The following is a 10,984-nucleotide window of genomic DNA, read 5'->3' as shown; positions in this document are numbered from 1 at the left end:
ACAATTTTGAAAAATTCTTAAATAGGGTTGATAACCCCCTTTTGAGAGTTTGATAACCGCATTTAGAGGGTTAATAACCCCCTTTTAGAGACTTTGATAACCCCATTTCGTCCCTCTCTAACAATTTTCCAAAACTGCGGCCCCCTTTCACAATTCTTGAATTTTGGTGTCCCCAATTCGCAATTTTTCCAATAAAAAAAGAAGAATGAGATTGACCCCATCTCCTTGAATCCTCCTCATTTTCGTTTTATGGGGAGATGAGCTTTCTTGGGTTGCCGGGAAAACTGAATTCTGGTGTATTTTGATCGGAATTTTGTGGGTATTGAGAGGAAATTTGGGGGTCTTGATTCATTTTCTTTTGAAAAAAAGAAAAAAGAGAGGTTTGTAAAAATGGGGGCTTGTTGTAGCAAGGAAGAGAAAGGTGAAGGATATGAGGAAGATGAGGAGGAAAAATTTGATGATGATGAAAAGGCACGTGAAGGAGAGGGAGGGGCACGTGTGAGGTTGCAAGGGTTTTATAAGTTTGCATCTATGTTCACACAACAAGGAAAGAAGGGGATAAATCAAGATGCCATGACCATATGGGAGGTAAGGAAATTCTATTGTTGTTATTGAAGAAATGGGTGATGAGAATGGGATTTTTTTTTTTTCCCATTTGTTTCTGAGGCTTTTTTTATTGCTTTCTAGGTATTACATTATTGGGCTATGTTTTTTGTTTTTTATTCTTATTTTCCTTGGTATGAGATTGTTTGATTTAATGTTTTATAGGTACAATTTTCTTAGGTTTTCTTCTTCTTCATCTTCTTTTTTGTTACTTTTCATGTCCACTTTTAAGAGATTTTTCATATGTTTTATAAGTTTGATTTGGTGTTTGCTTCCCTGTTATTAATATTTGTGTTTTCTTTTTGTTGGGTCACTGAGTTTGTTTCATTTGTAAGAGATTCTTCATCCATTTTCAGTTTTATTTTTGTTCTCTTGTTATAAAGATTGATTTTTCTCAATCCATTGTTTACTATTCTCTTGGTATAAAGATTGTTTGACATAATTGGTGCTGCTCAAATCTGGCCTAGTGTATGAACAGTCCTGATGCGCTGGGTCCCGCCTTCTGCCTGGTTTTGGAGGGAGGGAGGGAGGGAGATAGCCTCGACCTGCAACCTGCGTAGCAACCCTTTTTATCTTTCATTGCCTTGCTAACCAATTCCGCTTTTCTGTCCCATTTACGATCGTCCATAGGTCCTTTCTATTGAAAAGGAGTCAGCTGCCAGAGCAAGTTAACCCCGGGGGCTTGACAGACGCATGTCCGCAATAGCTAAGAACTAACGAGAAGGGGGAAGAAGTTGAAATATGAACAGGGTAGCTGATTGGTGAAGAGCGTTCCCTGTTCCCTCTTTCTTTGTTTGAAAGCTTATCATTGGTAAAGATTTTTCATTGCTAAAGGAGATCAAAGCGAGACTTTCCGAGAGGGAGGGGAGTTTTCATTATACATGATGGAGAATAGGTAGACCTCTTCCCTATTGTAAACCCGAACGTTCAGGAGATAATAAAATAGAGGCTTGCCTTGATGCTATGATGGCTCAACCGGACCTAGCACACAGAAGCAACTGAGACAAAAAGTTAAGGATCACCCGGATTGGTGAGGCCGTGAGGCACTCGGCACATCGAGGTGACAAAGAAGATCTGCGTAAGGTCCTTCAGCTTGGCGGGCTGTGAGGCATTCGGTGTAGTGAGGCGACAGAGAAGATCCATGTAAGGTCTCTCGCCTTGACGAGTCCGTGAGGCACTCGGTGAAGCTTGTACTACTTCTGATGGTGATGATCAAAGGGTTGGTGAGTGACAAGACCATAGACGGCTCTGAGCGGGAGCAGGTGATAGTGGGTGGGTAAGGGGATGTCGTACGGTGTTGTGAGCTGATAAGTCAGTGGACGCGTGCCGCTACTTGGTCGCTGGGATGAACTGTCTCGCTTGAAGACCGCGAGTGGTCCCGGGGGTTTGGCCTTCGGACTTGCCGTATGCAGTCAGTCGACGGGAGGTCAGCCAAGAGGTGCCAACCTGATTGAAGTGGCAGTGGTGCCGCGAGGTGGCTCATGTGATCACTCAGCTTTTGAAGCCGTTTGGCTGAGGGTTTTTGGTTCTGACTGTGTTGGGCGACCTGTCTATCTTGGATGTTCGCGTTGCCCGTCACGTGTCGCCCTCTCGCTGGTTATTTGATTTCGGCCTGAACAATAATTTTTCATTTGTAAAATACGTTTGTGGCTCTTTGGCTTAAAGTCATGGGTATGCTCCCCATTGACGTGAGTTTACACACACACACGCACGCTCACACAAAAACACACGCACACACGTGCACGCACGTGATGCACGTGGTTTACGGGTAATTGCGTGCATCCGTAGGGAATAGTCCCGCCCTAAACATTCACACAATGCACGTGGTTTACTGGTAATTGTGTGCATCCATAGGGAATAGTCCCGCCCTAAACATTGGCGTGGGGATACCCTATGTCATTAAAATAAAGATACGTTTCATCTCTTTTGAGTTTGATTTGATGCTTCCTTGGTATAACTTTATTGAGCTTTTATCTTTGTTTAGTTGTTTTCTGTATGATTCTGGTGTGTAATCCATCTCTTTCTATTTCTCTTACTGGTATCTTAAATTATTAGATGTTAAACCAATTTAGGCAGATAAATCATTCGGTGTGGGTTGTGATTCTTGTTTTTCTGGAGTTTTTTCCCTATAACTTTTTGAAATCTATTCGAGCTAGTATATAACGTTATTGAGCTTGTATCTTTCTTTTGTTGTTTTCTGTATGATTCGGTTGTGTAATCCTTCTCTCCCTATTTCTCTTACTGGCATCTTAAATTCTTTGACTTTAAGCCAAATTGGGCAGATAAAGCATTTGGTAAAGATTTTTGTTTTTGTTTTGTTGGTTATTGCCTAATTGGTGAACCTTTTCGCTAGAGTTCTTGTTGCTTATCATAATTGTGTTCTATCAAACTTAATTGTCTTCATTAAACATCCATTTCCTTTCTCATGTAATGTTATTTATTATTCTTCAGGATTTCAATGGTGAAAAGGATAAGATCTATTGTGGTGTGTTTGACGGCCATGGCCCGCAAGGTCACAAGGTTGCAGCCCATGTACGTGATGTTCTGCCTTCAAAGCTCTCTCAGAAATTGAAACCGTCGAAACCAAATGATAGTGATGACAGTGATGACAATGAAGATTTTGATAGTGATGATAACAATGTGGATGCTGATAGTCATCATCCATCATTTTCTTCATGGAAGGCTGGTTTTGTTAAGGCCTTCAAAGAGATGGATGAAGAACTCGGCCAACATTCCACAATCGACTGCTATTGCAGTGGAGCCACAGCCGTCTCCATACTTAAACAGGTACTACAAAGTCATGTTACATGAATTCTTCTAAATGGGCGAAGTACCTAGTCGGACACGTCTCGGATTCCAATACTTTAGAATTCTCTGTGACACTTCTAGATCTCTTTTATCAGTTTTATTAATACTACAGCCACAGCTTTACAATTACTGCATGTTTTGATTTTTACCCATCCTAATAGTAAGTTTCTTAAATGGAAATAAAACATCATCTCTACTTAACCTATTAATATTTTCAATATATTATTTGTTATAACTATATTAATATGTAAAAATATTAAATTTTGAGAAATGATTAAAATATTTTAACGAATCCATGAATCATTCTTTTTTAGGCTTGCCGAATCAAACACCTGATACTTATGTCGGATTCCAACACTCGTATCCGTAATGCTGCAGCATAGCTATAGAGTCTAGTTTGATAGTAATCCCTTGTTTTTTACGAGGAAGCAAGAAATTCTTTTTTTTTTATAATGGCAATCAAGAAATTTTGTTAAAATATGAAAATTTGTACATTGCAGATTAAAACTCGGTCATACTCGCGATGAAAACCCAATTAACTATCAGAATTCAGAATAGATGACAAGCTTTGAAATCTTAGATCTATGTCTATCTCTTCATGGGGTTGGACCTGTAGTTCTATGGTTGAAGCTTTGTATCTCAACCTTTAGGTGGCAGGTTTGATTCCAGCTTACCGACCCAAAAAAATATCTGTTTTCATTCGTGATTTATCTTCTGAACATCTTTTTAATTGATCATGGGGGATTTCCATGCCAGACCTTTTTATTATGATTTCCTCTGCATTCAGTTTTCTTGTATCTCTACATTTTGTTAATGGAGTAAGCATTTTTTGATGATTTGTAATGCAAGTGTGGTTGAGAGTACTCTTATGAACAAACAGCAGATAACAGTAGGGTGGTACATTGATAATATTTCCCCTAATCTTTCAGGGGGAACACTTGACAATTGCCAACTTAGGGGATTCTCGTGCAATTCTTTGCACCAGAGACGACAAAAACCAACCCATTCCTGTCCAACTCACTGTTGACTTAAAACCGAATCTTCCAAGTTAGTTTTTTCTTTCTTTTTCTTTTCTCCTCCAATCCATGAATCGACATTGCATTACAACTCTAAGATCTATTTGCATCTCTCTTGGGTTGTGTGTGTATAATACAGGTGAAGCTGAAAGGATTATAAGTTGTAAAGGAAGAGTTTTTGCTCTAGAGCAAGAACCAGATGTGTACAGAATGTGGTTGCCTGAAGATGATTGTCCAGGCCTTGCCATGGCGAGAGCTTTTGGCGATTTCTGCCTGAAAGATTTTGGCCTTAGCTCTATCCCACAAGTTTCTTACAGGAAAATCACAGACAAGGATGAATTTGTTGTTCTTGCAACTGATGGGGTAAGAAAGAAAAAGTTAAACTCTCATAATCAGTTTGTTATTTATGATTGATGTTGAAAGGATCTAAAATTATCCCTACTTTTTTTTAGCGAATGTCCGGTGTGAGTCAACCACATCAAATTCAGCGGCTTAACTCCACAACCATGTGATCCTGATTGAATGGTTGTCATGTGCAGGGCCGACCTTAGAGGGTTGCGGGCCCGTACCTGATCACTGGCAATCAGGATTGGATATAGTTGAATTTTATACAGAAATTCAATATGATCAGCACACTCTAATAAGAGATGATAAGACAACAATGTTTCTTCCGAAAGTTCTGTTCCTATCAAGATTATGCCAATATCTATTAACCCATTTTAAAAGTCTCTTATCTGATGTTACCCATATCACAATGCAAGGAGTTGCTTCAATATGACAGTGGAAAAATCTGTTTTTTTTTTTTTTTTCTTGTTTTTTTTTTTTTTCATTAGAAGATGTTTTCTTCAAAATCGGCACTATTAAGATGTGAAATGGTTCTTTCACAGGTATGGGATGTGTTATCAAACAAGGATGTAATAAAGATAGTGTCTTCGGCTAGGAAGCGATCCATGGCGGCTAAATTGTTAGTTCATCATGCTACTCATGCATGGAAATGTAAATATCCGACTTCAAAGATCGACGATTGTGCCGCTATATGCCTATTCTTGAAGTTTCCATCCATATCTCCCAATCCAATGTCAGAATTGACAGAAGCCGATATGAAATGCCGCGAGCCATTGTTTTCTGAAAGTACAGGAAGTGATGGAGGCTCGCAAAGATTTGGGACTACAACGGCTGAGGACGCATGGAATGCTCTTGATGGTGTCAGTAGAGTGAATTCTATAGTGAAGCTTCCTCGGTTTTCAACAATTAGAACTTGAAGGAGATCCATCAATCATAAAAAGAAGGTTAGTTTTGTTTTATAAACTTCTCACAAAAAAAAACCAACAATGCAATGGATTGTTGGGTGTGAGGAACTCATGCCTCTGTCAAGCTACATTTGAAATATTGGAACATAAAAATTCCAAGACCCATTCCAAATGGAAATCTGAAAGATGAAATAAATGTGTTGCAGGCGCTGCTGCTGTCCAAAGAAAGGCATGGGAGGGATATTATAAATTATTTGAAGGAACATCAATCCTCTAGGAAATGACAATAGGGGTTGAGCCTCTAGCTTATTGGTAAAAGGATGTGTTCCTCAACCAAGAGGTCAGGGGTTCGATCCCAGCTTACCTATCAAAAATAAAAATGACAATTTTCCTTGTATAACAGGGAATGCCGGTAACAAATAAAAACCAACATGAATCCTCTAGGAAATGACAATAGGGGTTGAGCCTCTAGCTCATTGGTAAAAGGATGTGTTCCTTACCTATCAAAAATAAAAATGACAATTTTCCTTGTATAATAGGGAATGCTGGTAAATCTAAGAAAAAGAAAGCTCCTGATTCCAAGTATCTAAACTGATAGAAGATCAGAACAGAATATTCTGAGGAAGCTTTGACTCCATGTATCAAAACTTGTACAGAAAACTCATCGTAATTTATGATATTGTACTCACCCCTTTACCACACAGTTTCAAGTCAAATGAAGTGTACATCCTTGACCATTTCGGCTCTATCTGTTACAAACTTATTTATCTTCCTTTACCCAAAAACTTGGGCCATGCATGGCAGCCAGGAATTTTTTCATGATAAATTAGTGTCTCCAAGTGGTGAGAGAGGGATAGCGCGGGTGGGAGGAGGAGAGAGATTTGAAAGGGCACGATTGAGATGAGGGTGAGAAGTGGCTAAAAATCAAGAAAAAGTCAATCCTATCTTTTACAGAGCTTTTTGTTTTTTTACTTTTAGCCACTGAGGAATTCTAGATTGAAGGGAGTCCTTGCAAAAAAGAGGTGAAAGGGCTCTCCCATTGGCTGCACATCACCATCATGCAGAAATAGCTACCGAAAAGTCAAACATGATGGTGATTTGCAGCCAACTGGGGAGCCCTTTCACCTCTTTTTTGCAAGGGCTCCCTTTAGTTTAGACTTCCTCTTAGCCACTACTCACCACTTAGAGACACTAGTTTCCTGATTTTTAGCCACTTCACCTGCCCTACCCTTCTCTCACGACTTGGAGACACTAGTTTAACATATAAAAAAATTGACGGTAGCCAAACATGCTCTGAGGAGAAAATCATCATGATTTGATGAGTTTGCTAACTTGAAAAGAACTTTTAATGTTCAAATGAACTGTTCAATTCTTGGAAGTTGAATCTTTAATGTTCAAATGAACTGTCCAATTCTTGGAAGTTGAATCTGCCATTAACATTTGTTCTCTATACCTCTTCCATAAGTTCAATATGGTTGATATGCATACTACGGGAGTGAAGTCCACTTAACTCTCACTATCCTCACAAAAGCTTTCTGCACAGAAAATTGAAGGCCAAGAGACTAGAAACCAGCTTTCCAAAAAAAAAAAAATCTGCCATCGGCAAGGGAAGACACAAGACATCCCAAATTTCTTAAGGATGCAACACAAAACCTCCCTAGCATAGGTGCAGTGCACGAGCAAGTGATCCAGAAATATCGCATCAGAAGCATGAAAACCTATCACATCACAAACATATTTGGTTTTTGGTGAATCAAACCATGAAAACCTACAGAAGTCATCCAAAAATATCACATCAGAAGCACATCCAGACAGAAACAGAAAGACCCTTCAGATTCATTAAATCCAGAGGAGAAAAAGCAACTGGATTATGCCTTTTATAAAAGACCTCAACATGGTTAGATATTCGACAGATTCGAAAAAGACTTGTTCTGATTGGAAACAGGAGAAGATACTTCAAATCCGAAATTGCTAACTATAGTTAAATTGGCATATCCTAGTCTCTTATGCCATAAATCAAATTCCAATCTGTTAACTGTAGCCGAATTGGCTTATCCTGGTCTCGTGGGTCAGTGCCATAAATCGAAATCTCCAATTTTCACAGCGGCCAATTCTTTAATCATGTGGCTTTTGGGGCTGTTGTGAGAAGAAAGGATCCCAAAGAATTGATCTTTCAAGTGGAGGGTTCTTCACAAGGAGGGAAGAGAGGGTTCCCAGACATAAAATCTTTACGATCAATTGGGCTGCTACAGCTAAGAACACACTACACACTGTAAATTCAATGTGATCAACATAGTATAGTTGTTCCTCACCAGATCAATCCAAAACCCAACTTGTGCTAATGTTTTTAGCATAACAAAAAAGACACCTATTGGGATCTTCATGGGATCCAGCCTCATAAGAGAGTTCTTCTCTTTCGTGTAGAGTTGGCCGAAAATGCTGTTCTTTCCGTCCCAAAAAAAGAGAAACCGCATTGAGAGAGAAAATCTCTCCCTTTCCGTCAAAAGGGATATCACATAAAAGGTTTTTTATGTCCAAAGTGAAAACAAAGTAAAGCCATCTCTCACGCTCTCGTTTTAGAGGTGAGAATGAGTTCTCTTGTTGGATATAAGGTAACCCTCTATTCTCTCCAAGTTCTTATTACTCTAATTCTGGTTGTCAACCTCAAGTTTTAGGTAAGACTTGAGAAGAAAGACATTGTATCCCTCGTTGCATTTTAGTGGATATCTCTCAGAGTTGTCCCATGGTTTTTCCCTTCATCATAGAGGGTTTTCTACGTTAAATCTGGTGTTCTTCAGTTGTGCTTGGTTGAGTTTCTATTATATACTTTGTGGTTTCTTTTCCTTGGCTTGTTTCTTGATTCACAAATAGAAGGGGAAGTTTATTCTCTTGTTCGTTCGCTGGCTCTTTTCTTCACTTTCTAGTCATTGCTCAGCTAAAAGAAAGTAGATTGCTGGCAGAAACTATTAAATTTAATGAAGAAGATAAATGATTGGATTGAATTTCAAAGACCCACTACAAGAAAAATAAATAAGTGAATTTTACATTTATGTAGTGAAAACTGAAAAAGAGCAACATATTTGCAACTGTAAAAAGCAAAATCTATAAAAGAAATGAGCAAATAATCTTACAGAAGATGTGTTATCGTTTACAATGCCACCAGTCACCACCATTGATGAACAAGAGTACCACTGTTTCTGAGAGAAGAAAACAGCTCCAAGCACTGATTATAAGTCTTCTCATACTTGGAACTCCTCTCTCCAGGGCAGCATCTCTGCCATCTATTGTAATGGCATTCAAGGAAAAGCTCATCGATCAAACAAATCGCACCCGTCTCAAATAACCTCGGGATCAAATCGAATTCAGTCCCTTCAACATCCATCTTCATCACAACAAAATCCCTCTCCGAAACTGTACTCATCACCCAATTCGCAAAATCAAAACCCCTGATCCTTTCTACATTACCACTGAAAATCGATGATCCAACAGGCCGAATCCGACCCATTCCCCTAGCATTGTTACCCATTACCCGATCTTGGTCGGGATTGATTTCGAAAAAAAGCGTCTCATTTCGTACCCACGCCGCATAAGGCAAGAGCTTAACACCTTTCTTCTTCCTATACTCTTCATGAAAAACTCGGTCTGCCTCAATGGCGTATACTTCAAAAGTCCTATTCTGTTTTGGGTATTGCTTCATAAACCAACTCCCAATGCTTGATCCATAGCTCCTTGCTCCAACATCAATATACACATATCTATCCTTAAATCTTATATTCACCATTGATGGAAGATATTTGACATTCTTCATATTCCTCCTCAATGTAATCCATGGCTTCAAAGGCTCCTCTGCAATGAGAGGCTCCAACTTCTTGACCAATTCCCATTTGTACCCCTTCACAGAGCACTTATTTACAATCTGAGCTTCCTTCTTCATCACAATCTGATGGAGGGATGTAGACGAATCAGGACCGTCGATCTCGTGCGAGAGAATCAATCTACAGCAACTGAACAAACCAAGTACCCAATTCAGATTATTCAAATCATTCACCATTGAAGTGTGAATGACTAAAAACCCTTTGGGTTTTAGGGTTCTTGAAATTTCAAAAGCAAACTCTTCCAACCGAGTTACCCCATTAGCAAACTCAAAATCAAACGTCTCATCATCGAACGGCAGATTCTGAGGCTCGCCGGAGATAACCAACGGTGGATATGGGTTCTTAGAAATTCCAACCGAATCAACGATTCCGATCTCTTTTAGGGCATATACTTCTTGCCCAATTAGGGTTCCAACACAAAGGGCTTTTGAAAATGTGGGTAAAAAACCTTCAACAATTAAATCTTGGAACAGAGAAGAGTAGTAATCCACGGTTTTCCTCCACTCCTGACTCGTCCATAGATCTTCTTCAGAATCTGAAGAGTGAGGGGTTGAATTGATAATGGCACCACCACTGAATGTAAGTACATTGAAGCTTTCAGTTCGGATTGTGACAACGTATACGAATCGAAGGAGGAGAGTGAAAATTGCTAAGAAAAGAGTACGGATTACAATATTTCTTAAAGAAATGGGTTTAGAAGAGGGTTCCATTATAGAGGAAGGGGCGAATTGAGAAACACTATTTACAAATAAGGAAGTTTATTAGCGGGAGCAGAAACGGGCGGAGGTGTGGTTAGCACCGATGAGAGTTGTTCGAAAATTGAAGGAAAGGGTAGGGTTAATATGGTAAAAATACATGGCTCTTCTTCTATGTCTCATCTTTCAGCTCTCCATTGTCTCTCTCTCTCGTTGTGTCTCGTTATTGTCTTAATATATAACATGAATAGATTATCCATAGAGGGATTGCATGTTATGGAAACGAGCCGAGCCGAGCTTGGCCAGGCTCAGCTCGTTAAGCTCAAAAGCTCGGCCCAGGCTCGGCTCAGCTAGGTCAGGCTCGCGAGCCTTACCGAGCTCGGGTTATATTAAATTCACACCCCTCATCTTTCCCGGACAGCCCTATCTAGTGTAATTTGACTACTTTTTTTACACTATGAGGGGTGGTCCAAGTAACAAATGGGGTTCCAAAAATGAAGTAACATATTTTGCCTCCCCTTTTCACTCCATGGACAACCCTTTTAGTGTATATATTAATATATCATATATATATTTAAATATATTAAATTCTTAACAAGCCCTAACGAGCCAAGCCTGGCCTAAATCGGGCTCGGCTCGTTAAGCTTAACGGCGAGCCGGCTCGGCTCGGCTCGGCTCGTTAAGGATTCGAGCCGAGCTCGAGCGAGCTTCTGAGCCCGAGCCAAAATTGACACCCT

At 39.6% G+C, this 10,984-nt stretch overlaps 2 protein-coding genes across 2 annotated transcripts; one reads left to right on the top strand and one right to left on the bottom strand.

Annotated features, from left to right (window-relative positions):
• Positions 1 to 212: 212 nt before the first annotated feature.
• Positions 213 to 5,873, top strand: LOC143851554 (putative protein phosphatase 2C 73). Its single transcript, XM_077361020.1, has 5 exons — positions 213 to 588; positions 3,055 to 3,390; positions 4,341 to 4,458; positions 4,567 to 4,790; positions 5,315 to 5,873. The coding sequence occupies exons 1-5, from the start codon at positions 391 to 393 to the stop codon at positions 5,687 to 5,689; spliced, it is 1,251 nt and encodes a 416-aa protein (XP_077217135.1). The 5' UTR covers positions 213 to 390; the 3' UTR covers positions 5,690 to 5,873.
• Positions 5,874 to 8,654: 2,781 nt separating this feature from the next.
• LOC143851135 (uncharacterized) lies at positions 8,655 to 10,471 on the bottom strand. The gene has a single exon (XM_077360465.1). It carries the CDS (start codon positions 10,260 to 10,262, stop codon positions 8,841 to 8,843), a length of 1,422 nt encoding a protein of 473 aa, XP_077216580.1. The 5' UTR covers positions 10,263 to 10,471; the 3' UTR covers positions 8,655 to 8,840.
• Positions 10,472 to 10,984: the final 513 nt, after the last annotated feature.

Source organism: Tasmannia lanceolata, unplaced genomic scaffold (assembly GCF_043159265.1).
Source record: "Tasmannia lanceolata isolate RefF3 unplaced genomic scaffold, GAP_Taslan_0.1 ptg000018l, whole genome shotgun sequence".
Classification (NCBI taxonomy): domain Eukaryota; kingdom Viridiplantae; phylum Streptophyta; class Magnoliopsida; order Canellales; family Winteraceae; genus Tasmannia; species Tasmannia lanceolata.
This window is presented reverse-complemented; position numbering and strand designations above follow the sequence as displayed.

Excerpts from the sequence above, each read along its gene's own strand:
- LOC143851554 (XM_077361020.1), top strand. The coding sequence starts at position 391 with ATGGGGGCTTGTTGTAGCAAGGAAGAGAAAGGTGAAGGATATGAGGAA. Across the intron at positions 589-3,054 it reads ATGCCATGACCATATGGGAG|GATTTCAATGGTGAAAAGGA; the intron begins GTAAGGAAATTC and ends ATTATTCTTCAG. Across the intron at positions 4,791-5,314 it reads TTGTTCTTGCAACTGATGGG|GTATGGGATGTGTTATCAAA; the intron begins GTAAGAAAGAAA and ends GTTCTTTCACAG.
- LOC143851135 (XM_077360465.1), bottom strand. The coding sequence starts at position 10,262 with ATGGAACCCTCTTCTAAACCCATTTCTTTAAGAAATATTGTAATCCGT.